This window comes from Wallemia mellicola (genome assembly GCF_000263375.1).
Source record: "Wallemia mellicola CBS 633.66 unplaced genomic scaffold WALSEscaffold_31, whole genome shotgun sequence".
Lineage (NCBI taxonomy): Eukaryota > Fungi > Basidiomycota > Wallemiomycetes > Wallemiales > Wallemiaceae > Wallemia > Wallemia mellicola.
Window position 1 is genome coordinate 49,364 of NW_006531988.1, and position 23,610 is coordinate 72,973.

General features: G+C 39.9%; 17 protein-coding genes and 1 non-coding gene across 18 annotated transcripts; 11 read left to right on the forward strand and 7 right to left on the reverse strand.

Moving 5' to 3' along the window:
* Nucleotides 1–65: 65 nt before the first annotated feature.
* WALSEDRAFT_70724 (kinase-like protein) lies at nucleotides 66–2,845 on the forward strand (the record flags this gene model as incomplete). Its single annotated transcript, XM_006960611.1, has 13 exons — nucleotides 66–118; nucleotides 163–469; nucleotides 517–670; nucleotides 715–1,073; nucleotides 1,122–1,152; nucleotides 1,199–1,244; nucleotides 1,295–1,464; nucleotides 1,508–1,604; nucleotides 1,655–1,889; nucleotides 1,938–2,073; nucleotides 2,123–2,206; nucleotides 2,254–2,744; nucleotides 2,792–2,845. 11 exons carry the CDS (start codon nucleotides 66–68, stop codon nucleotides 2,131–2,133), a joined length of 1,599 nt encoding a protein of 532 aa, XP_006960673.1. The 3' UTR covers nucleotides 2,134–2,206; nucleotides 2,254–2,744; nucleotides 2,792–2,845.
* Nucleotides 2,143–2,746, forward strand: WALSEDRAFT_49257 (hypothetical protein). Its single transcript, XM_006960612.1, has 2 exons — nucleotides 2,143–2,210; nucleotides 2,246–2,746. The coding sequence occupies exons 1-2, from the start codon at nucleotides 2,153–2,155 to the stop codon at nucleotides 2,392–2,394; spliced, it is 207 nt and encodes a 68-aa protein (XP_006960674.1). The 5' UTR covers nucleotides 2,143–2,152; the 3' UTR covers nucleotides 2,395–2,746.
* On the reverse strand, nucleotides 2,462–2,835 carry WALSEDRAFT_8071 (transcription initiation factor iia small chain; the record flags this gene model as incomplete). The annotated part of the gene is made up of 2 exons (XM_006960583.1): nucleotides 2,462–2,744; nucleotides 2,780–2,835. Coding segments are annotated over 2 exons (339 nt in total), but the record flags the coding sequence as incomplete, so codon positions are not given.
* A 6-nt stretch (nucleotides 2,846–2,851) lies between the features above and the next one.
* On the forward strand, nucleotides 2,852–7,096 carry WALSEDRAFT_70726 (NAD(P)-binding protein). The gene is made up of 4 exons (XM_006960613.1): nucleotides 2,852–2,908; nucleotides 2,954–4,105; nucleotides 4,151–6,907; nucleotides 6,950–7,096. Exons 1-2 carry the CDS (start codon nucleotides 2,874–2,876, stop codon nucleotides 3,996–3,998), a joined length of 1,080 nt encoding a protein of 359 aa, XP_006960675.1. The 5' UTR covers nucleotides 2,852–2,873; the 3' UTR covers nucleotides 3,999–4,105; nucleotides 4,151–6,907; nucleotides 6,950–7,096.
* On the forward strand, nucleotides 4,027–7,096 carry WALSEDRAFT_70727 (periplasmic binding protein-like II; the record flags this gene model as incomplete). The annotated part of the gene is made up of 4 exons (XM_006960614.1): nucleotides 4,027–4,036; nucleotides 4,081–4,105; nucleotides 4,151–6,907; nucleotides 6,950–7,096. The coding sequence occupies 3 exons, from the start codon at nucleotides 4,027–4,029 to the stop codon at nucleotides 4,986–4,988; spliced, it is 873 nt and encodes a 290-aa protein (XP_006960676.1). The 3' UTR covers nucleotides 4,989–6,907; nucleotides 6,950–7,096.
* On the reverse strand, nucleotides 4,151–7,163 carry WALSEDRAFT_58829 (P-loop containing nucleoside triphosphate hydrolase protein). The gene is made up of 4 exons (XM_006960615.1): nucleotides 6,950–7,163; nucleotides 6,704–6,907; nucleotides 5,255–6,559; nucleotides 4,151–5,229 (listed from the first exon to the last, which is right to left on the reverse strand). The coding sequence occupies exons 1-4, from the start codon at nucleotides 6,984–6,986 to the stop codon at nucleotides 5,186–5,188; spliced, it is 1,590 nt and encodes a 529-aa protein (XP_006960677.1). The 5' UTR covers nucleotides 6,987–7,163; the 3' UTR covers nucleotides 4,151–5,185.
* Nucleotides 7,156–8,260, forward strand: WALSEDRAFT_70729 (hypothetical protein). The gene is made up of 4 exons (XM_006960616.1): nucleotides 7,156–7,437; nucleotides 7,483–7,706; nucleotides 7,751–7,882; nucleotides 7,928–8,260. The coding sequence occupies exons 1-4, from the start codon at nucleotides 7,272–7,274 to the stop codon at nucleotides 8,216–8,218; spliced, it is 813 nt and encodes a 270-aa protein (XP_006960678.1). The 5' UTR covers nucleotides 7,156–7,271; the 3' UTR covers nucleotides 8,219–8,260.
* A 46-nt stretch (nucleotides 8,261–8,306) lies between these two features.
* Nucleotides 8,307–9,747, forward strand: WALSEDRAFT_34149 (2-nitropropane dioxygenase). The gene is made up of 6 exons (XM_006960617.1): nucleotides 8,307–8,384; nucleotides 8,475–8,521; nucleotides 8,566–8,829; nucleotides 8,878–8,961; nucleotides 9,009–9,162; nucleotides 9,206–9,747. Exons 1-6 carry the CDS (start codon nucleotides 8,362–8,364, stop codon nucleotides 9,618–9,620), a joined length of 987 nt encoding a protein of 328 aa, XP_006960679.1. The 5' UTR covers nucleotides 8,307–8,361; the 3' UTR covers nucleotides 9,621–9,747.
* Nucleotides 9,748–9,836: 89 nt separating this feature from the next.
* On the forward strand, nucleotides 9,837–10,575 carry WALSEDRAFT_41564 (p21-ras protein; the record flags this gene model as incomplete). Its single annotated transcript, XM_006960618.1, has 4 exons — nucleotides 9,837–9,929; nucleotides 9,973–9,984; nucleotides 10,033–10,306; nucleotides 10,355–10,575. 4 exons carry the CDS (start codon nucleotides 9,837–9,839, stop codon nucleotides 10,552–10,554), a joined length of 579 nt encoding a protein of 192 aa, XP_006960680.1. The 3' UTR covers nucleotides 10,555–10,575.
* A 64-nt stretch (nucleotides 10,576–10,639) lies between these two features.
* On the forward strand, nucleotides 10,640–10,792 carry WALSEDRAFT_10046 (the Sh3 domain of Betapix in complex with A high affinity peptide from Pak2; the record flags this gene model as incomplete). The annotated part of the gene is made up of 1 exon (XM_006960584.1): nucleotides 10,640–10,792. A coding segment is annotated over one exon (153 nt), but the record flags the coding sequence as incomplete, so codon positions are not given.
* Nucleotides 10,793–13,164: 2,372 nt separating this feature from the next.
* On the forward strand, nucleotides 13,165–14,434 carry WALSEDRAFT_52905 (ras GEF; the record flags this gene model as incomplete). The annotated part of the gene is made up of 2 exons (XM_006960619.1): nucleotides 13,165–14,032; nucleotides 14,082–14,434. The coding sequence occupies 2 exons, from the start codon at nucleotides 13,165–13,167 to the stop codon at nucleotides 14,432–14,434; spliced, it is 1,221 nt and encodes a 406-aa protein (XP_006960681.1).
* A 226-nt stretch (nucleotides 14,435–14,660) lies between these two features.
* WALSEDRAFT_66507 (hypothetical protein) lies at nucleotides 14,661–15,380 on the reverse strand (the record flags this gene model as incomplete). The annotated part of the gene is made up of 4 exons (XM_006960640.1): nucleotides 14,661–14,834; nucleotides 14,880–15,056; nucleotides 15,100–15,133; nucleotides 15,178–15,380. 4 exons carry the CDS (start codon nucleotides 15,378–15,380, stop codon nucleotides 14,661–14,663), a joined length of 588 nt encoding a protein of 195 aa, XP_006960702.1.
* A 54-nt stretch (nucleotides 15,381–15,434) lies between these two features.
* On the reverse strand, nucleotides 15,435–16,021 carry WALSEDRAFT_52906 (hypothetical protein; the record flags this gene model as incomplete). Its single annotated transcript, XM_006960639.1, has 2 exons — nucleotides 15,435–15,685; nucleotides 15,736–16,021. The coding sequence occupies 2 exons, from the start codon at nucleotides 16,019–16,021 to the stop codon at nucleotides 15,435–15,437; spliced, it is 537 nt and encodes a 178-aa protein (XP_006960701.1).
* Nucleotides 16,022–16,807: 786 nt separating this feature from the next.
* Nucleotides 16,808–18,178, reverse strand: WALSEDRAFT_61549 (HIT-like protein). Its single transcript, XM_006960620.1, has 7 exons — nucleotides 18,095–18,178; nucleotides 17,809–18,050; nucleotides 17,661–17,761; nucleotides 17,330–17,613; nucleotides 17,191–17,285; nucleotides 16,982–17,143; nucleotides 16,808–16,930 (listed from the first exon to the last, which is right to left on the reverse strand). The coding sequence occupies exons 1-6, from the start codon at nucleotides 18,162–18,164 to the stop codon at nucleotides 17,006–17,008; spliced, it is 930 nt and encodes a 309-aa protein (XP_006960682.1). The 5' UTR covers nucleotides 18,165–18,178; the 3' UTR covers nucleotides 16,808–16,930; nucleotides 16,982–17,005.
* Nucleotides 18,179–18,191: 13 nt separating this feature from the next.
* WALSEDRAFT_61550 (hypothetical protein) lies at nucleotides 18,192–19,705 on the reverse strand. The gene is made up of 3 exons (XM_006960621.1): nucleotides 19,604–19,705; nucleotides 19,470–19,554; nucleotides 18,192–19,425 (listed from the first exon to the last, which is right to left on the reverse strand). The coding sequence occupies exons 1-3, from the start codon at nucleotides 19,659–19,661 to the stop codon at nucleotides 18,225–18,227; spliced, it is 1,344 nt and encodes a 447-aa protein (XP_006960683.1). The 5' UTR covers nucleotides 19,662–19,705; the 3' UTR covers nucleotides 18,192–18,224.
* A 117-nt stretch (nucleotides 19,706–19,822) lies between these two features.
* WALSEDRAFT_34154 (hypothetical protein) lies at nucleotides 19,823–21,118 on the forward strand. Its single transcript, XM_006960622.1, has 3 exons — nucleotides 19,823–20,122; nucleotides 20,175–20,269; nucleotides 20,317–21,118. The coding sequence occupies exons 1-3, from the start codon at nucleotides 19,967–19,969 to the stop codon at nucleotides 21,044–21,046; spliced, it is 981 nt and encodes a 326-aa protein (XP_006960684.1). The 5' UTR covers nucleotides 19,823–19,966; the 3' UTR covers nucleotides 21,047–21,118.
* A 27-nt stretch (nucleotides 21,119–21,145) lies between these two features.
* WALSEDRAFT_34155 (hypothetical protein) lies at nucleotides 21,146–23,079 on the forward strand (the record flags this gene model as incomplete). The annotated part of the gene is made up of 6 exons (XM_006960623.1): nucleotides 21,146–21,169; nucleotides 21,220–21,264; nucleotides 21,314–21,435; nucleotides 21,484–21,557; nucleotides 21,602–22,369; nucleotides 22,413–23,079. 6 exons carry the CDS (start codon nucleotides 21,149–21,151, stop codon nucleotides 22,997–22,999), a joined length of 1,617 nt encoding a protein of 538 aa, XP_006960685.1. The 3' UTR covers nucleotides 23,000–23,079.
* A 139-nt stretch (nucleotides 23,080–23,218) lies between these two features.
* Nucleotides 23,219–23,325, reverse strand: WALSEDRAFT_t100. Its single transcript has one exon. It is a non-coding gene; the product is annotated as a tRNA-Ala (tRNA).
* Between the last annotated feature and the right edge of the window lie 285 nt (nucleotides 23,326–23,610).

Sequence of the window (23,610 nt, forward strand, 5' to 3'; positions counted from 1 at the left end):
TAAAAATCTAAAATAAAACCCTTACGTCACTTTAACCCTTACTATCAACAACTGATAATGCAATTATGGCCTTGATACAACCAAAGAAAGAGGATAGAAATGATTGGCAATTAGTTTTGTAGGCTCAAATTGCGTCACATTCAGATTTCACTAACTATACAGATCAAATACACCACATCAAGTAGTTTTATACCACACACCAACGAAATCTTTAAAAGTTTCCCCTATTTCACCTACAAACACTGCCACAGAAGCTGGCATCATTTGTCCAACTTGTCTCCGTCCATTAGACGAAGAAGAGGGCGGAAATACCACAGACTATTTCAGATTGCTAGAGTCTCTCACCATAGAGAACAATAAAGCGCAACCTTTCCATGCAAAACGTAATTCAATTGCTGGTACAACACCAGCTCAGCATTATCATTCAAAGGAGGATGACATCACTTCACGAATAGACGGTTACTATGAGGTGTGTTCCTGATTACCTTTAGCTCTACTTTAACAACTTGGTATTAGAAATTCTTCATCGAGCTGAGACAAATCGGTAGAGGTGCTTTTGCGTCTGTCCACCTTTGTCAGCACTCACTGAATGGTAATCTACTTGGTTTGTACGCTGTGAAGAAAATTGCAGTTGGTTTATCATCCGATTACCTCAAGAAGGCTTTACAAGGTGGGTGTGACACAATGTTATCAACCTAGATAACACCTCAATAGAAGTAAAATTACTCGAAAGTCTAAGACATTCACATATTGTTGACTACCATCATTCATGGGTTGAATTGGCTACTTTAACGACATTCGGTCCGCGAGTCCCGACCTTATATCTTCTTATGTCATTCGCAAATGGTGGCAGTCTGGCAGAGCTGATCAGAGCCAGGCAGGGTCATCATGTAACAGAGGATATGAGATCTTCAGATAATATGACGAAAGAGGAGCTTATCGCTAGTCATAAACGTAGATTAGGTAAACGAATAGAACGAACATATGAAGGACCTTCTAAGCGTATTAATTACTTCCATAATGATGAGTTATTGCTCTTGTTTAGAAACATCTGCGATGGCTTGGAGTTTCTGGTGCGTAGTTTTATATCTTGATTACAATTGTTAAACAGTTACGCGTAGCATAGCAAAGGCATAATGCACCTTGACTTGAGTATGATAGACTAGCACTCACTTATGAAAGCTAATGTATTTAAAAGAACCCGCTAATGTTCTCCTCAATTGGGATGAAACTAATGATACAATGTGAGTCGTGTCGTTGGACAAGTATTACCGCCCCATTTAACATATTTAAGACCACGCGCGATGCTGTCTGACTTTGGTTCATCTTTCGCCGGCGTCGGTAATCCAGAGCGAACCGGACAGACTGGTACAATGGAATATACATCACCTGAAGCACTCTATAAGGATGAGAGGGGGAGATTATTAAAGGAGCGCTCATTTAAGAGTGATATGTGGTCATTAGGTGAGTGTCTATGTTTATTTTAACCATCAATTGACATCAACAGGAATGATCCTATACGAGATGATATTTTTCAGTCTCCCTTGGCAAGATTACGATAACAACTATGAGGAACTGAATGAAGAAATATTAAACTATGCAGGGTGAGTGTTCCATACTTACGTCTTTTATATATTCATTATCATCCTGATAGTTTTGATGAACAAGCGTTGGAGATGGCGAAGAAGCGACGCCCGGATGTTCCTATTAGGATACTCGAATTACTCAGAAAGCTTCTCGACCGAGATGTTAACAACAGACCATTGGCGTCTGAAGTCTTAGAGGAGGTGATGAGTACGGAGCTTATAGTCGAGAAGAAAGACAAGATACCTCTAATAAGAAAACAGAAGATGATGAAGATCGCACTTTTTGGAATAACGCTCTTAAAGGTGAGTATTGTTGGGTTTTTCCATTAGGAAAACTGAAACAGAAGACAGGTGATGCTGTTGCACGATATAAAGTCAATATGGCTGAGGCTATATCTTGGATTAACCATCGTTATTGATTTTGAGTATAGAAAAATATTTTATAGCGCCGTTCTCACTGTAATACTCTTTATCTTGTACTACAATGGTGAGCGATAAGAGGGAAGACACGAGAAATGGCTGACCATTTGTAATAGACCTTAACTAATAAACTTGGGTTGCTATTAATGCTCGCTAGTGTGACAATATTCAGTTATTACACTATCTGGGTGTTTGTAACCGTGAGTTCTGCGTGTATAGAGAGACAGGTATCTGATCAGTCATACAGCCAATATACGAACTCAAGTACTTCCCAGATAGGAAATGGGCTATCAGAATACCAATAGGGCTGTTGCTGATGGGATTGTCGATTGTTGGAATATTTACAAGTTCTGTATTAATAAAAGAAAAGAATAGAAAGAGGGAATAAATCATTTCTTGTTGATAGTCGGTTGTTGCTGTGACGTAGGCATTCCCGGCTGCTGTGGCTGTGGCTGACTGTCGTTGTTCCTGCAAGCGACGATCTTTATCTTGTTAGCGTTCACCAAATCACCCTGATCAACTTTAAACGTTGGATTCTTTACTATAAACGTCCAGACTTCGTCACACAATCTATAAGTGTGGAGATGTCCTCTCATTTGAGTTTTATTCTTCACTTGGTTTGATAGTGCGTTCATCATAGATTTATCGAATTGCGTGAGTACTTTCATAGCCAACTCTGGGTTGATATGTCCAGATGTAATGAGTTCGTCGAGGCTATCAGTAAGCGCTATGCCTACACTAAAGAGACAGTTAGAAGTTGAATAGATATTTACTATAGAACCAACCTCGATCTTCTATAAAGCTCAAAGTAATTTTGGTTGTTATTCATTGACCTTCAGTGTTTAGTAACAACGACGAAGTGCAAAAATGACGGTGAATATTATCATTACAGGTGCTAATAGGTGATTTATTTTTGTTGTTATACTATTCATTCTAATTCAGCTCAGCGGTGTCGGATTCGGTATAGCCTTGAGATTGATAGACCAACTTTATAGAGAAGACAAACCAGAGGATGCAATCGTCAGCTCAGATATACACCAACAGGTTATAGATACTGGTTTAACACTCATTTTAGCTTGTAGATCACCATCAAAAGCTCAGAACGCTATCAATCAATTGAAGGAATACCAGAATAGTAAGGCGATCTGTACCGTTGACCTAGAATTGGTATACGAGCATTGCGACCTTGGTACTGTAGAATCATCAGTCGATTTCGCAACTAGGATAAAGCAGAAATACTCATCGTTATCATCCATCATTTGTAACGCAGGTGCAGGTACATTCACAGGCTTAGATTGGTTGAAAGCCTGTCAACAGATTGTAACGAATCCTATCCAAGCACTCACACTCCCAAATTACAAGTTACAATCAAATGGTACAACATCAGCTGATAGTATCGGTTGGGTATTCCAAACAAACATCTATGGACACTTTATCATAGCCAAGGAACTAGAAAGCTTACTCGAAAAGGAGTCACAATCGTCCATCATTTGGATGTCCAGTTTAGAAGCTGCGAAATGTGATTATGACATAGACAACGATTTCCAATTCATTAAGAGTAACTACTCTTATGAAATCTCTAAATACCTCACTGAAGCTCTAGCTATCGGCTTAGAAGATCACTATCGGGAGCAGAATTCGACAATACATTCGGTTATAGTACACCCAAGTGTCGTATGGTCTAGCATATTCTATGATCATCTTGGCTGGCTGCTCGATTTATTGATGGCTATCTCATTCTACTTCGCTAGACTTCTCGGTTCACCTAACCATCTGATATCTGCATTCTTAGGTGCGATTTCAACAACGACTGTGCTGCTTAACTTGGATAAACACACCGGGAAGGATTTGAGATACGCTTCACAGTGTGATAGATTTGGTAATCCCTATGTTACAGCCCAAGATACCGTAGTACAAACAGTGGAAGAAGATTATAAGGGATATTCTAAAAAAGTTTTGCGAAAGTTCAACGATTTGTATACCAGAATGTAATTTGAACCCTTTATAGCAAACAATCATCATGTCAAGACGTGAGTCAAAATGATGTGATTGTTGGGTCTACTAAGTATTTTAGCACTCAGAGTAGGATATGTACCAGAGTAGGTCATGGATTAAAACTCAAGCAACTCTAATATCCCAAATAGACACTTTCAATCACCGCTTTTACAACTCGCTGGGAAAGACAACGGAAAGTCATTTGTTTTAGTACCTTGCCCTAGTGGAACAGGACAGATAATCAATGCGTTTAAAAATGATGAAATTGACGTCTCTCTCGCCCTCACTGAGTCTTTGTTAGCCGGTATCGCGAAGGGAGCTACAGAGTTTAAATTCGTGGGTACATACATAGAATCACCACTCAATTGGGCAGTGATAACTGGTGCTAATGCACCATATACCTCTATAAAGGATTTGGAAGGTACGACGATTGGTATCAGTAGAAAAGGAAGTGGTAGTGAGGTTATGGCGAATGTTATGGCTTTACAAAAGGAATGGAAGAACCCTCCAAAGTTCCTCATTAATGACAATTTTGCTAAACTTCGCCAGAGTGTTAATGATGGCAGCACTTCTTGCTTCATGTGGGAATGGTTCACTACTTTACCATATGTTAAAACTGGTGAAGTTAAGTTCATCGGTAATCAACTCACACCATGGCCAAGTTGGAGTATAGTTGCTAAACCATCCCTTGATCGCAGTCTTGTTGCTCAATTCGTTGATAATCTCGACCAAGCTGTTAGAGCATTCGATGAGAGCAGAACTTCAGGTGAGGCTGTTGATTACGTCGCTAAGACTTTCAATTATGATAAGCAAGATGTCCAAGAGTGGATCAAGGGTGTTACGTACTCAAAATCACACCTTCGCGTCGTTAAGAAGTCTGTCGTTGAATCTACGTTAGACACACTAGTAGATGCGAAAGTGATTGAAAAGAATGGTGAATGGGATATCAGCCAATTTGTCAATAGGGATATTGCAACTGTTGAATAAAGTGTTTACAAAAAAATGATAAATATTACGTCTATATTATGCACTGCTTCTTTGATTGTAAAATGATATAGTCCTTAACCACGCTGGATGAATTGAAGATACTGTTCTGGCGTAAGTTGCGGTTGTCAACGTGAGCTCATTGTACATGATACAAGGTGCTTTACGCTGTAAGAGACAAGAGGTTGGATGTATCTTGACTAATTGCTGGTTGACAATTTGGCGATATGTTCCATCACCTTGTCTAAGTGCAACATTTTGGAACATACCCTCAAGAACACACTTGAGAATCAATTCTTCATCTGTCGTCGAGAGCTCTACATCCATACCCTCCTTCTTACATTGATGTTCAAGTTGACCGCGTATATCTTTCGCGCGTCTTAACGTACGTTGACTCAACTTGTTTGATTGACACCATTCTTTAACGTCGACAATCGTACCTGCTTTGACGACATCTTGGTAAGCATTCCATATGTTGAGAAGTGCAATGTGGTCACCGTGGCGACTTGCGAAGCGCTCGCGAGTGTTGTCATCTCCTTCATTTGTCGTTGATGTGTAGATTGGCGAGTCAACTGAAAGAAGAGCACATAACGAGAGGATATTGGAAACACAACCACCACTTGATGCACTTAGAAGCATTTTTGCGATTGCTGGATCAAGTGGCATACCAGCTATCCTGCGACCAAGTTCTGTTATGCATCCATCGCAATCTAAGGCTCCCAAACCATATAAACTCATATTAGCTTGTTGGATTGCCTCCGTAGATGGTGTATCTAACCACTCAAATTCTTCATATGTTTTTTCACTAATCGCTTTCAATTGTAGAATAGCGAAATTTAAATTCGTACGCTCAATTTCAGGTGATGTTGTGTTAGATAATCCTAAGAATGTCTTCTCGGTGTATAATCTATAACAGTTACCGGCACTTTCACGACCAGCTCTACCTGCTCTTTGCATAGCTGCTGATTTACTGATCGGTTTAACGAAAAGAGTGTCAATACCTACACCACCATTGGACGTATAGAACTTCCTTTCACGTGCAAGTCCAGTATCAATTACATGCTTGACTCCAGCTATCGTTATAGACGTCTCAGCAACGTTAGTGGAAAGAATCACTTTACGAGTATTTTCTGGTGTTTGTTCAAAAACCTTCTGTTGTTGAGATGGAGAGAGTGAGGCGTAGAGTTGTAATATATTAAGATCGCATTTGAGTGTGTTATTATCCGCATAGAGCTTCAATGAGGCTCCGAGAGTTTGAATCTCCTCCTGACCAGGTAAGAAAACGAGTATATCGCCTGGTAGAGGAGCAGACTGGTGTATTTGTAGGATTGTCTTGAGTGAAGCATCAAGATAATCTTGTAAGTCCTCTGAGCTATTGTAAATTGTTACAGGGTGTTGACGTCCTTTTACATAGAGAACTGGAGCGTTGTTGAAGAAATGAGAAAACTTCTCAGCATCGAGTGTAGCACTCATGATAACCACTTTGAGTGGATCCATAGATGCTGCTTTACGCCTTTCCATAATTGACTTGAGTGTACCAATAATTAAATCCGTCCGAAGTGTTCTCTCATGTGCTTCATCGATCATTACAACACCATATTGAGATAAGAGTGCATCAGAAAGTAGCTCACGCATGAGCATACCATCTGTCAAGTACTTTAATCTAGTACCTTTCCAAGATTTATCGTCAAATCTAACGGAATAACCGACTAAACTACCACATTGGGTGCCAGTTTCTGTAGATACACGTTGAGCAAGACTCATGGCGGCAACACGACGTGGTTGAGTGACACCTATTTTCTGTTTTGTTAGGCCACTTTCGAGTAAAAATTGCGGTAGTTGTGTTGTTTTACCTGAACCTGTTTCACCAAGGACGACAACAACTTCGTGATTGCGTACAGCATCTATGAGACCATCCCTGCCTGTACATTGTTAGATATGCAAGTGCCATTGAAGAGACTCACCAGTCCAAATTGGTAATGCTTGCCTCGTTTCCAACATTTTAGCCCTGAGTGCGAAATCGACATTCTTAGAAGCCTTCCGTCTGGCTTTTTTTGAGTGAGTTTCGTGTGTATCATTTACTGTAGCATCCTCGTCATTGTCGTTCTCTTCTTGATAGTAAACCCTCTTTTGAGTAGTTTTGATAGGACTTTTTGTTGTACTTTTAATAGGAGGTTTATTATTATTTGAATTAACTAGAGTGCCACTCCCACTTGGCTCATCATCGAATTTTATTTTGACCATCCTTCAACGTTTCTCTTAAAATGCGTCTTCTCTTTTCAGAATATGTTTAAAAGAGCGGTAAAGAGACAAAAGAGAGTAGAACTAGAGGATAAGTTGGGTCTTAGAGAAGACTTGAGAGGTGCTGTATCAGATTCAGATGAATCCTCTGATAGTGAGAGTGAGAGTGAGAATGAGCAAATTAGCAACTCAGCCAGCGACGATGAGCAAGGTTGGTGGGACTATTAAACACGTATTATGTTAACCACTAGTACAGAGAATAGCGAACCTAGCGACGAAGAAGGAGAAGAAATCGACGAAGACAACGAAGATGGTGTAGAAGACGATTTAGACGAATCAGATGAGGAATTAGAGGAATTGTCTATCAATGATGCACTGATCAATCCTCTCTTTGGCGAATACCCACGCAAACGCTGTGCTATTTGCCCAGGAAGACTCCTAACATTTGAGAAATTTGGCAGTCAGCATTTAGAGTCAAAGGTGGGTAAATGCCAAATATATTATATATCTCACACTGCTCCAAGGCGCACACAAGACGTTTAAATAGATTCTTCACCTTCGTGGATGAGCAGAAGCTCAACAAAGACGACGATGTTCACTCCACAATTGACGCATTCAATCAGCAACTTGGAACTACACCAAAGGAGAAATCAAAGGTGTGTATATCGTTCTATCTCATACACATCACTGACAGCCACAAGAAAGAAGAAAATCGCATAAAAAGAGCGCGTATAGCAAGACAAAAGCGTTTAGAACGCAAATTAGAAGCAAAGAAGACACTCCCAGTACCATTAGATGAAGTAGAAAAGAAACATGTTGAGAACAACTCCGGAGATGCGCCCGACGCAGCCAAAGAAGCTAAAAGAGCCGAACGTCGCATCCGCAAGAAGGCCAACAAAGCAAAATTTGCAGAAGAACGGCGGCAAACTGAGAAGTCTAAAAAGGACACAACCGATAAAGAAGAGAAGCAGAATAAAAAGCGTAAAGCTTGAGATTGTATTATAGATCACATGCTATGTCATTTTAAGTAACCGGATATTTCGCTTATTATATTCCTTATACAGAAACGACGATGTCTTTGCAAACTCCATTAACTGAATTATTGAATATAAAGCACCCTGTTATGTTAGCAGGTATGAACGTCGCTGCTGGCAGCAAGTGAGTGTTTCTCCTCTTAGATAGCCCTCGCTGACAGTTCACAGGTAAGATAGACCGTTTACTTACACACACTTTCTAACGACTTAATAGGCTAGCAGCTGCCGTTTCAAACGCTGGCGGTATTGGTGTCCTCGGTGGTTAGTTTTCTTCCGGTCGGTATTCCACTACTGACATTCTCCAGGTTTGGGATACACACCAAAGAATCTCCAGCACCAAATTGACGAATTAAAGGCCGGATTAGTTGACAAGAACCTCCCATTCGGAGTTGATTTGCTACTTCCGAAAGTTGGTGAGGGTGCCCGCAAGACAAACTATGATTACACCAAAGGGCAGCTTCCTGAACTCTTAGACGTCATAATTAAGAATGGCGCTAAAGTGTTTGTATGCGCTGTAGGTGTACCACCGAAGTTTGCAGTCGATAAGCTCCATGAAGCCGGTATACCAGGTTCGTAAGATAACGAGCCATTGCTAGGATGCTGACAATCGTTCACAGTTGCAAACATGATCGGACATCCAAAGCATGCACAAAAAGCTATCGATGCCGGTGTTGATATCCTTATCGCACAGGGTGGTGAAGGTGGGAACTATAAGATATTGAAACTTTATCCTAACAGTATATCCCAGGTGGTGGCCACACTGGTGATGTACCAACTAGTGTTCTCATCCCAACTGTCGTTGAAGCCGTACAAGGTGTTAAGAGTCCACTCACAGGCAAGCAGATACAAGTTGTAGCCTCTGGTGGTATTTACAATAGCAAGGGTTTAGCAGCAGCATTATCGTGAGTCCTTCTTAATCCTCCTGATACCTTCTAATCTGATTAGATATGGTGCATCTGGTGTCTGGGTAGGCACCCGTTTCGTCGCATCAGCTGAAGCAGCAGCACCAAAATACCACAAAGATCTCGTATTAAAGAGTACGTGGGATGACAATATCCGCACATTGATTTACACGGGTAGACCACTCCGTGTATACGGACACGACTACGTTAAAGACTGGGAAGAGAACCGTAGAGACGAAATCAAGGAGTTGACATCAAAGGGCTTAGTACCACATGAGGTTGAACTAGAAAAGAGACCAGAAATTTCAGCCAAAACACGTATGTGGCTCATGGGTAAGGTATCTGGTTCTATCGATAAGGTAGAAACAGCGAAGGAGATAGTCGATGAGATGGTTACAGGTGCAGCCAGAATCATACAAGAGAATACCAAGTACCTCTCTAGACAAGCTAAGCTTTGAAGTTATGATTTGTTATTGATGAATATTTTCACGATTTTGTTTGATTTCGAAAGGGGATGAGAAGGATTGTAATGGGTGTAAATAAATAAATTCATTAAATCATATCATAACTTAAATTTAATATTTTACAAATAAATTTCTCCAGATTTACGATCGTATGCTCAGTCAGGTACGTATCACGACTTGAATTCGTTTAGTCATTTCGGCAGAAAGTGGATGCGTTCAATACGTATATGCGTCTTGGGTGCGGGCGCAGTAGGAAAGAGTTCAATAACTGTACGATTCGTACATGGATCGTTTTATGAGAATGTGAGTCCTATGATAGATTGATGGTGTGATTAAGTGAAAATAGTACGACCCAACAGTGAGAGAGATTATTTGAACGCGTGGATTATACTAATTAGACTAATAGATAGAGGATAGCTTCACTAAACTTGCGGAAATTGACGGAAAAACGCATAGATTGCAGATTACAGATACAGCGGGTGTAGAGCAAATGATGACACTCAGGGAGTCAGTTATTAGAGAGAGTCACGCGTTTCTGTTAGTATTCGCATTAGACAATCCTTCAACCTTTAATGATCTGCTACCAATCGTTGAGGATATAAAGAGAATAAAAGATACAGATGGTATTAGACGTATACCAGTATTATTATGTGGGAATAAAGTTGATTTAGGTTTTGAGCGTTAGTTTATTGTTTCTGATCTTATAACGACATCTAAGCCTCATTTAGGCGTATTCCCAAGTAATTTTCAACCTTCTGGAGTATTTAAAGGCGTTAAATACTTAGAAACATCAGCTAAACTCAAAATCGGTATTGAAGAAGCGTTTTTAGATCTCGCTAAGATCTACATGGACCAGCGAAGAGTAAGGAGGGAAAGGCATAAGCAACTACACCGTCATGATAAAAGAGATAAATGTGTATTAATGTAATTTGTAAAATTTATTTGACGCTCAGACGATTCTTGGTATACGACAACGACGACGACAATCTGATGCGATGAGCAGTACGACATTCTTTGTCAAGGCTACGTACAATTATCAGAAACTAGACAGTTCATCCCTTTCGTTCGTCGTTGGTGATGTTATTGAAGTCTTGACGACGTTAGAATCGGGATGGTGGGATGGTCTATTGGGAAATGACCGTGGATGGTTCCCTTCAAACCATGTGAGTTCATTAGCAATTCTATCCATTTTCTCACAATCTACTAGGTCGTTAGAATATCAGACGACGAAGCAGCCTCCATACTCGAGCAAGACATCCTGAGTCCACTACCAGAAGTACAGAATGCCACACCAGATGAGTATTGGATACCGCAAGCTAGTATGGACGGTAACATTTTCTATTTGAACACTCAAACCGGTCAACAGTCGTTGGAAATGCCAACATCTGCTTATTTACCGACATTTAATAGATCACCGTCGGTAGATCATCAAAGTCCTGCTATCACGCCAACCTATCCAATTTACTCGAATACCACGACTACAACGCTCACTAGAGACCAAACAACAGACTTTAACAGCTTAGACGATTTGCTCACTCTAAAGGAGGACGATTTACAGGTCGCTATAGCTTTACGTCCTACCCTTCAAGCATCGTTGGAAGATTTATCAGCTCAGGCCATCGTCGCACTTGAAGCACTTACTAATGCATCATCACTCAGTTGGACTACAGAGGCCTCTGCTATGAGTAGAAGGGACTCAGACATTGAAGCACCATTAGATCAAACTAGTCACAATGATACAAACGACGAAGATCAACTCATACAACATCGTCAGAATGTTCATTTGAAACAATCGCATGAAGTTGAGATTGCGATTGAGACCGTGACAGATAGTATAAGAAGTGTGTTATTCAGTACAGGCATTTTAAATTCAGCTGTGTCAATAAAGTCACTACCATCATCTATGATCTCACTCAGAGCCACTCAGAGGAGGTTAATAGCCGCCTTGTCAAAATGTACTCTCACTTCTGAAGCCATCAAGAGTATTCTCTGCTTTTTGCCTGTTGACGAATCTGGCCAAATTGTCAGGAATGCCTTAGAACAGATGAATGAGGATGTAATTGACCTTCAAAATATCCTTCAAGATTTCATTGAGAGTGCTTTAGATGTCAAAGATGGTCTACCATCCAGACAAATTCTTGCAGTTTTGGGTCCTCGCTCGGAGTCAGCAGAAATTAAACACATTACTAATGTCCGAAGGAGAAGAGAAATGGGTAAACCAACCCTACTTCAACTTGAGCAACTTGGCGGTGACGCCAGAGAAGCTCTTCGGGCAATAAACCAATCTCTTGCATTAATAAGGCAAGATGAGCAAGTCATAGACGGAGATAATGATCCCGAGGAAGCCCAGCCTGATTCAGATTTAGAGGTCGATCCAGACTTGACTAAAGACGAACGCTCAAAGCCTAGCAAACCTAAAGAAGAAAAGAAAGTCGTTAAAACAATCAACAAACTTCCTCCATCACTTTTACCTTCAATTCAATCATGCCTAGTTACGCTTACTAAATTCTGCAACGCAACTGATGAAGTTGACGTCTTACCTATGTTAGACTTTGATGGACTTCCACCACCAACACACCCACCTGATTCACCCATCTTGGGACAAGATGACACACCTCCACTTAGCGCTAATGATTCTCATTATCAAGAGTTAGTACGCAAAGCCCACTCATACTTGCATGAGTTTGAGAAAGCTAAAATAAGTCTGACAACATCTTCTGGTAATGCTTTAGTACAATTACAAGATCTAATTTCAATGAATTTATCTGAAGTTGAAGTTTGTGAAGCTCTGATAGGATGTATTTCAAAAGATATCTTCAAGATTGAGTCATCATCTTCAGATGTACTCGAGAGTTTGTTATCGTTAGTTGAGATTGCTGACACGCAATACCAATTAACATCAAACAATAAAGTATCTGGGCCAACTCAAATTGGTAGACGTGCACTTCAATTATCAAAGTTAGATAGAGCATCGTCAATTAAATCTGCCAAGAGTGCTGGACTCGGACTAAATGAAGCCGTCGCAGATGATGATAGTGACCTTGAGGGAATGGATCCTGGTGCGAATGTAGGAAATGATTATCATCTAAACGTCCAAAATCGTGAAAGATCAGATTCAGCAGCAAGCCCGCATACGCAAACTTTGGTTAATAATCAAATGTTACTCTCACAATCCACAAATACGCAAGTAGTTTCTGTTGAGGAATTGCAAGAGCAACATAGGCTAGCACAAAAGCAGAAAGTCGATAAATTGTTGGGTGAGAACAGTCAAGAGTCTTTGCCAAGTAATATATCATCACTTGGTCGCGACCAAAGGCCATCCCAAAGTTCGACTGGATCTGGCCCTAAAGAACATTTCTTGAGTAGTGATTTCGGTTCTTCTCTCATTATCCAACCAAACGGAAGTGTCAAAGGTGGTACTGTCCCAGCATTAGTTGAAAGATTGACAACACATGAGCATACAGGTGAGTGTAAACTACTAACCAATCTTGATCACAACTAATCCCCTCTAGATCTCAAGTTTAGTAAGACATTTTTGATGACTTACACATCATTCGCAACTGCCGGAGAAGTTTTCGATCTACTGATTCACAGATTCCACTTGCTTGCACCAGAGGGATTAAGTGAATCTGATATTACAATGTGGAGAGAGAAGAAACAGATGGTCGTACAACTTCGCGTTATCAATGTCATGAAATCATGGTTAGAACATCATTTTGATGATACCAGAGACGATTATATTCTCAGCAGAATTAGACAATTCGCTGATTCCGATATACCAATGACAATCGTTGGACCTGTACGGTACTTGAAAAAGATTGTTGAAAGAAGAGAATCAAAAGGTGGTTTAGAACCAAAGAGGATCATAACTGCACAGAACTTCCCTCCACAGCCAATCTTACCTAAGAACTCAAAGAAGTTGAAATTGCTAGATATTGATCCATTAGAAATGGCAAGACAATTGACAATCATTGAAAGTTATACCTTTAATAGAATAAAACCAGATGAATGTTTGAACAAGAATTGGAGCGGCCCTGAGCATCTCAAAACACACAAAGCACACAATATTAGAACTATGATTCAATTATCTAACAGATTGGCTGCTTGGGTTACGCATAGTATTTTAGGTATGAAGGATGATGTCAAAAAGAGAGCTTCAATGATTAAATGGTTCATTTATGTTGCTGAGAGATGTAGATCTCTGAACAATTTCTCAACAATGGCTGGTATCATCGCTGGTATCAACTCACCACCAATTAGAAGATTGAAGAGAACGTGGGATCAAGTGTCACAAAAAGCCCTTAACATACATCAATCCCTCGATACTACCATCGATAGTACGAAGAATTTCGCGAATTATAAGCAACTTTTACGTAACATCAATCCACCTTGCGTACCATTCTTGGGTGAGTTATTACTAGAGTTATTATGTTGACAAACTAATCATTCCAATAGGTGTCTATCTCACTTACTTGACATTCATAACAGATGGAAATCCTGATTTCTTGAAAGATGCAGAGAGAGGCGGTCAACAGTTGACATCACCACCAGGCGGTGGTTCAGGTTCATTGCCCCTTGTTAACTTTGCTAAGAGACAAATGGCCGCGGATCTCATTTCTGAAATACAGCAATATCAAGCAACACCATACAATTTTACGCCAATACCACAGATTTCTAAATTTGTTACACAACAATTAGAAGAATCTGATCACGCACCAGACGCTTTCCCGATTAGTTTACGTATAGAACCTAGAGAAAAAGATGATGAAAAGATGGCGAGAATGTTATCAGAATCTGGTTTCTTTTAATGATCTTACTTCCTTTTTCTCCATTTTTTACGTTTTTACGTTTTTTACGAAAGATTCAGCAAATGCGATATTTAGTTGTCGATTTTCTAGCTATGTTCTTCTTTATACCTACCAGCTATCCTGTTTTAACTCAAGTTTTCGTCAAGTCTTACACTCATCTAACTAATAAAGCTGTCTGTTATAGAATTATATTACTGAAATAAATTAGAAAATAAAACTAGTTATTTTAATGTTCTACACGTTTGAGTTGAATGAGTGGTTTCAATGTTTGCTTCAATTTGAGACAGTTTGATATTGCTATATTGAGTGGATCTATAGATGCACTCTGATCTGGTATAACTGGCAAGCTGCGCACTTCTGCCATCCAAACGTTTTGTGCGTGAACGATTTCGTCATTTGACTGAAAAGTATGTCAGAGAAACAAAGTGGGAAAACTCATACTCACGTTGTAAAGCTGATATACGCTAACTATCGCGTCATTGTATATGTATGCTTCTCCACGTTTTGTAAACTCATGATTATATGCATAGCCTAGTGATTGTATGAAGGGTATACTTGTATCAATATCCTCCAATTCGAAATCGATCGTTGATCGTATGAGTAACTGCGGGTTGTATCTTGTCTAAATTTATTAGTTGTATTGCAGTCTTAGTAGTTCTACTCACTGCAGGCTCAGCTCTGAACATCCTGATAGCATTCCTATACAATTTCAATAGTAATTCTTTACATTATGACAAACTAACCATTTCGCACGCTCATCTAATGCATCCCGTCGCATAACCATTCTTCCATTCGTCGTATTGGGGCCAGCTGATACGCTGAAGACGATTTCATGGGATTTTAAATCATAATTCTTATCGCAATTTACTCTGAGTTTGTTTTTAACTTTATCCAATAGCCCTACGTCGAATGTGCCTAGGAGGATGCATTCGTAGGTGATCGACATCTATAAAGAAGGAATAGAATGAAATACATGAATAATTATATTCGGTATACGATTTTATAAAGCAAGCGAACCAGCAATTGCTAATAATGAGGCTATAACAGCGAACGAAGGAATTGCTTGAAGTGAGCTAGAATCATCATCATCTGAGTCGCCGCTATTTTGATTTGCAGATTGTGATGGAGATGGACTAGTGTTTGAATCTGTTGTTTGTGTATTCGTGGTGACACTTGTACCAGCAGGTGTAGACGTTGTCATTGTCTTTACTTCGTCGCAGACTGATCCCATTTCTTGGTCGATATCCTCGCCTAATGATTGTCTGTTCATATTATAGAATATATCAAGAAATTATACTCACCTGCACTCGATAAGCAACTCTTACAGTCACTTGATGCGCTACTCATAGCATCACAGATACATGAGTAGTATGAAATCGCTTGTTGATTTCCAAGGTCGGTGTCACTGTCTACACCTCCAATAATTGGAAGGCAGTCTTGGTTAATCTTGCTATTAAGACTTTGGCATTGATTTTGCAAGCATTCCTGGGCTGCATCATCATTGAATTCAGCCTCTCTAACGAAAAGATTTGGGTTGGCTGTTACTACTGCAGCGGTAGCTGCTATCAAAAGAGCACTGTATTTCATTTGTTACCGTGATGATATGAACAAAATGTCCGCGCGATTGCCATAATTTTTATACGCTCTGTCAAGGTACCATCAGGTACACATCGTACGTCCGCAAGGAGTATGTGCTAGAATCGATGAATCGATCATAGATTCGTTACCTGCAAGTGTCAACACCGTTATTTCCACTTAGAGAGATGTCGATGATCTTAAACATAATATTAGACAAAGAGAAGTGTTATAACCTTTACAACTAATTAATCTTTTTACAAATACCAGTCATCCTTATAATAGTTAAAGTATCTGATACATTATTACTTTTGCCTTATGATGCTTTTTGACTTGAAAACTCGCCTATTGTTTCAATAAAAGAATGAAACTTTTATGCTTTTATACACTCTTAGAACTTATTCATAAGCTAAAAGATCGTAATTGCTATTTTCCGTACCCCAAAAATTCCGAATTTAATTATCCCATTGTAAAATATGCCATTTATTTGAAATCATAGATCAATCATGTTCACACTAAATGAATCTGATCTAATTTCCAGAAGACCTTCAGCATTCGGAAAGACTGCTTCCGAGAATTAAAGTGACCTGAGTCATGGAATTTTTTTTTGAAGTTCCTTAATAGGATGTCACAGATAAGGGTTTTCAATGGCCAATTGTATTCCGAACTTTATAAAAAAATTGGTTATAAAGATGAATGGTTGTATTGCTGTTAATAAGACAACTTGTGTCAACATTTTTAGCATTTTGAAGTGGCCTGTCAGTAGGTTTATAATCGGTTTACTGCTACCATTTTAGTGCTATTCTCACCTGGAATTGGTGAGCTATGGTCTATTTCATTAGAGTGAGTATTTTTGTTATCTTTAATATTTCCACTAGCCGTAATAGAGTATTGTTGTTGACTATCACCTCATCATCACCTCTTTAATACAAGATAAGACATAAATGTAAGTACAAGATAAGGAAGACCTACTTCCTCAAGCTATTGACTCCCTCTTTAGTTTTGTAACTTGCCTGAGTCATCATGTGTGTTTAATGATGCCGTGTCTGGCTTGAGGAGTTTGTACAATGCGTGTAGTTTCGACAAATGATACGTCAATGTCATCTTTTCAAAAATATCACCACTGAATGAAAGCTATTAGGCTTGTTAGATGATATATATAATTGTCTAACGATACCTACCATTTCGATAATGTCGTCTAGCAGATGCGCTTGACCGACATTCAGTCCAGGGAAAGAGGTATAATTGACAGAGACGACGTGTACGTGGAAGACGTCTACCGAAATTTTAGTTGAATTTAAGGTTAAAGAACTACCTTACAATATGTTGGTTGATAATGGACAGCTAATTTTACCTGACTTAAATCCAAATCCCAGTTCATTTTCAACACATTTCCAACTTCCTCGCGCATACTCTTAAGTAAGAGAATATGGCTGGATCGCAGATCACGGAGACATTTCAGTGATAGGTCCTTTACTACTACTTGAAGATATAAAGTGTTAAGATCTTGTTTGTCCCATTTGTAGTCAGCTGCGATGACAAATGAGTTACCTTTATAGTAATATGTTTCATTTTCGGCTTCTCCAGAAACGAGAGATGATATCCTTGTTTGTTTCATCAATAAGGGTGATTTTGTGATACTTCAACTCACCACTTGGTCTCTTTCAAAGGTAAACCATCAATGTATGGTTTAACGATAGTATTGAAAACCTCTGGGGTCTCTCTGAACAATGATACTTCTGATTTACTATGCTGATATCATGTTAGCTAGATAGCTACACTAATAACTGTATCAACACCTTATCGAGATGCTTCTGTGTAGCTGGATATATCACTGTAACTTTCTGATCGTTTGGTGTAGGCGTGCTCGAACTAGTTAAGACATGATAAATGTCATTCTGTTGAATCATAACATGATTATCGATTAAGTGATCGAATTGATTAAAATTACTTTCATGAAACGCCGACTTTTCGAAGATAATAACTGCTAACTCATTCTTAGATGACAGTCCAGAAATCGCAGCCTTCTTTATCAGTGGGTCTGATAGTTTTAGAGAAAAGAATAAAGCGTTGTAGAATACACACCATTATTAATAACCTTAATATCCTTAAGACCTCTGAAAAGTTCTTTTATCGTATCCTTATCTGCCATCATCGTAATGAAACAAGAAGACAAAAAAATCGAGAATAAATAAACCAATGCATATTTTTACAATTACTCATCATCATCTAATAGACAATCCTTTATTTCTTCACGCATAGATTCTTCTGTTAGCTTCTGAGACTCGGCGTATTCGTTTGTCCATCCCGGCAGAGCGTAGTTGACTTCTGAGCGAGCACGTGAATCTGTGAGATTGGTATAACATCCATAACATAAAATGTCAGCAAGTGAAGGCTGATCTGACTCGGTAGATTCTACTTTATCATCAAGTTTCGTTATTGCGATACCATTCTTCCAGTCATTAGCTTTTGCGCGTGCAGGCCAACCACATAATGTACACAACCTTTCGCCTTCTTTTGCTTCACCTGCAAAAGAAATTTTGTTACCAGTTTTAGCAACAGTCGATACAGTCGATGGGAAGCCTCTTTCTAGTGATACGACGAGCTCCTCGGTCAATCTGTCGATTGATGATTTAGGTGGTGCAAAAGTTGAGAACGTCCTGTTGACTACCGGTTTTGAGTCGTCTGGAACGACGTATTTGTTGAAGTATGCAATTTCCTTTGATGAGGTGTTAAGCAGAGGTTGATAGATCCTCATTCCAAATTGTGAAGACTCTGGCTGAACCTCACCAGAACCCAATGACCAACCGCGACCTCTACTCATCGAGGATAGCAATTTAATAGTTACGCGTGTCGCACTTGTTGCTAAGAAGAGAGGAAGTTCTTTATCTTTACCAACTAAACCGTCTGCGTGTTTTCTAGCTTCCCTGAGGATTAAGTGGTGTGTGAGTAACGACAGATGGGATTCTAGAGATGATGTCGCGAGTGTGCTGTCGAACAAATCAGCGGTTGAGGATGAAGTCGTACCGCTTGGTGGCTGACCAGGTAAACCGGATAGCTGGGCAGAGATAGATGACTGGCTGTCTTTCCATGCACTGTCTACATCCACTTCAATAATTTCAGCATTCGGATAGCCTTTAATCATGTTTTCAATGTCTTTGCGCAAATTTTGAGCACCCGGGACGACATTAGCGTGGTTGACGTAGATAACAACCAACTTCTCAGCTGCACCAGGTCTAATAAAATTTCCTTTACCCTTCCTGGGCGTTAATTGGGTTTGCAGTACATGGAGAAGGTAACGGCTGGATGGGCCACCGGAGACACCAATGTAGAATGCAGGGTAAATATCAGTAGTCTTGAACGTCGCTAAGAACCACTTGAGGAATTTACCGGAAGTAGTGAAAATGAAGCAGTTTCTAAGAATTGTGAGTGTCTTCTAAAGTGTGAATAAGAGACTAACCTGCAATATAAGGCATGCCTGACTTGTATGACGGGTGCTTCAGTCTTGCACTTCAAACAAATCTTGTTCTTAGGCTTCGTACGACCTGATAAGGTTGTTATTCGGGGCTATGAAAGGCTATAGAGAGAACTCACGTTCAGGAGTTTCAGCGCCTGGATCTTTAACATCAGATTGTGGGTTGCCACAACTCATACTAAAATAGTACTAATTCGTTCCTCAAGTGGTACAAAACTGAGAGCAAAGACGAGGAGAACTGCAGGGGTAGAAAATTAAGGGACTCTTAGCGGACTGCAACAAAAAAGCGCGTTTTATTTGTTTATAAGACAAAAATTATTATTTATATCCGACTTCATTAGTTCCTTCCATCACGTCTACGCAGCAGCAGCTGAGCATCCAGGGTAGAGCCTTGACTGACTTCATCCAAGAAGTGTATTATCAAAATTAATCTAAACGACGATTCTTTATCCACTAGATCTTCGACTGTACCACTGACTAGAATGCCAGATACTACGAGGCGGGCTCCCAAGCCGACACATTTGAAATATGGCTGGATTATGTATTCACCCTTGATAGCGGCGGGCGTATGGACTGCTAATTTAATCGGTTTATTGGTTTTATGGGCTACAAATGACTATTATCGTATTATCGCCGGTGTAAGTTTGGGCGGCGACCGCACGCGACAATAATTTTTAACAACTTCAATAGAGAGGTTTAGTAGTGTACATTTCTGACCTCGGCGCGACATGGAAGACTTTTTTTATCGTTATGAACTGCTGCACTGTCGGTTTCTATCTCCCAGCGTGAGTGTCATAGCATTATCAATACCCTGAATACTAAGAATGCCTAGAATTTTTGCACAGCGATGGTTGAGAGCTGTTGATCGTATTCCTGAAGCCCTCAGACGAAGAGAAACTGTATTCGGTTGGCTCACTATCGTTTTTGGTATAATCGGTTCAGCGGGTTTGATAACTCTCGGTATCATGGACGACGTCAACCATGGTACAGTCCATTGGTCCATGACAGTTGTATTTGTCGTCGGTATCGCCATATCGGCCGTCGCTCAGACCTGCGAAGTTTCATGTCTAGCCACTGATCACCCAGACCGCGCTCACTTGAGAAGAAACGGCATATTAAAGCTCATAATCGTTGGTCTTGCGGTAGCCTGCGCTATCACATTCGGTGGTTTGCAAGGCAGTTGTCAAGGTGACATCGATCCTGCCGATCATCCAGATAGGGACTGCTATAATATCACATCGGCAGCTGCGTCATTCGAATGGGCTACAGCTTTCTTGGTTGTTTTCTATTTCTTGACATTATCACTCGATTTGTGGCCAGCCGCGAAAACTTCACCTCGTTTCCTCCGTAAAATGGCAAAATGGGAAGAAGATCATCTCAGCAAAGCTGAATCACATCTGATAGCAGACTTGCATGAACCATCTAATCAACCAACTGGTAACTACTTCTCTGACAGATCAGATTACGATCATGCATATGATACGGAGAATGCGTATCCGATGCGTCAACATTCACCTCCTTCTATGGAGCAGCCAAACCACCCATACGCTGGGTACACATGAGCTCTCGGATAAATAGTCACTCATTTTATAGTAAAAAAATATTTCCTTGTTTATCATAAAGAATGCATACTCTTAATTTTATTTACATGTTATCATTCTACTATGAGGTTTAAAATAAAAGACGTATGTTAAATAATAAAATGGCTATATTATTCTAATCATTATACGCACAGACACTCAAAACTGGCTGGTTCATAGCTCAAGCCGCTTTTGAACCCGTAAGTTCAGATATGACGTATATAATTGGCAAGTTGATCCCTTTAATAGTACATCGTGGCCTCAGGTGCATTCTTTATACCACTAGCACTCGAGCAGCTCGCTAAGGATAACGCTGCGAGTGACGGACGTATAGCATTCCTCGGATGGAGAGTGGAAAGTGCGAGTTACAGGTGAGTTGAGAAGTTTATATCATCTTTCATTACTTAATAGCACTCCAGTTTATACATCGGTAGTTTGAGCGTCTTCATCCAAGCTCTAGCTGTCATTTCCCTGGGTACCGCTGCAGATAATGGTGCGTTTTGTGCTCACATTCGATCAAGCTGAATATCACATTAGTGACGCACAGACTACACCTTCTTACAACAGCAGCAATAGTTGGTTCCCTGGCCTGCATCTCTTTCTACCCACTCACTGGTTTATTCTGGCCAATAGCATCAGTAATCGCCATCTTAACACAGACATCCTACGGAATTGGTGGCGTTTGTCTAAACTCATACCTTCCTTATCTTGCCAAAAGGACAGTCAAAAGATTAAAATATGGTTTAGATAACGATTACGCCCCAATTTTTACTGATGAACCAGAGGAAGGCGATGACGTTGATGATAACGCTTCATTCTCACATTCGGAAACATCTTCGTCTTCTGGTGACGCCTCTGATGAAGTAGTTGATGAGAAGTTCAGTGTACAAACACAAACTGCAAGATTGTCCGCCTATGGTCAAGCACTTGGTTATGCATCCGGTATAGCCCTACTCATAGTCTTACTTATACCACTTAATATTCTTTCAAAATCACCACATCCGCCAGATAATCCGGTCCCACCTCCAATTTTCGCGAGGAAGATATTCACAAAGAGAAGTCCTATTGTCGCTATACGCGCTTGTATCACCTTTACAGGTGTTTTATGGGCTCTGTTGGCTATCCCTGCCATCACACTCATACGGAAAGATACGCCAACGAAGCAGGAGAACGAGAATCAGTTATCATATTCTCAAGCAATTAAGGAAGCTTGGAAGAGATTATATCATACTTTCCAAGTTCGTGAGATTAAGCAATTGCAATCTACCTATTGGTTCCTTTTAGCATGGGCACTGCTTTCAGACGGTATGGTTTCTTCTCTTTCGTGAGTACTTCTGACGAATTGTAGGATTCGCTACTATAACATCGACTGCTATTCTTTTCGCTAAAACACAACTTCACATGGATAGTCAGCAATTGTTAGCAATAACAGTACTTTCACCGCTCGCTGGCGCATTAGGGTCAATGAGTTCTCCATACATACAAAAGCAACTCAAATGGTCAAATCATCGCTCTCTGGTCGCTATAGTCTTGGCTGGTCTCTTTGTTCCATTTTATGGCTTATTAGGCTTCTTGCCGTTTTTCAAAAATATCGGGTTCGGAGGTTTCACAACGCCTGAAGAAATGTTCGGATTTGCAATATACTTTGGTGCAATATATGGTGCTTTCCAATCATACGCTAGGACTGTGTTTAGTGGTCTAATTCCACCCGGTCAAGAAGCACATTGGTTTAGCATTTATGCAATTTCTTCAAAATCTACTTCATTTATCGGTAGTTTACTAGTTGGTCTTTTAGCTGATAAATCTAGCAATATTCGTTCTGGTTTCTTGGCCATTGCTGTACTTTTCCTAATACCTCTACCAGTTCTCATTTCGAAAATACGTCCTGCACAAGGATACGTTGACGCAAGGATTTACGCACAAGCTAGATCATGAAGACTACACAAATTTACGTCTTTTTTATGACATTTTAACGATTGTATTTACTTGTTTCATGTTGTTCATTATACGGGTAACTAGAGCATTTTCATACATTTACAAAAAAAAATTATAGATATTTCTTTTAAAATTCAGAACTAGAAAACTTGGAACAAATTTATTATATAGAAGAAAAAGGAAGCAAAAACAATTATGCAAAAAAGAAAAGCAAAAGATTGGAGCAGCCCGGAATTGAACCGGGATCGGAAAGAAACAACAAGTCACTTCGCTCTGAAGGAAAGAACTATGCAAGCCTTCAATGATAACCATTACACTACTGCCCCGCTTGATCAATCCGATCTTAGCTATCACCCATATCCATCAATCTTCAAACACCTTAATATCCTCAATTTCGTCTCTCAATAATAATACAGCTTCCCGAAAACCCTTCCCTCAAATATCCCACTCAGCAAGTACAAAACCGAAAACATATGACGTGATGACTGACAACCGCGAAAACGGCTAGTTCTCCACGCAACAACCTAGAGCGACAAAACGCCTTGCTATATAGCTACCCACAAGTCATTCCCCGCTATAAACCTATACCACTATCCCCTTCAAACTAACTG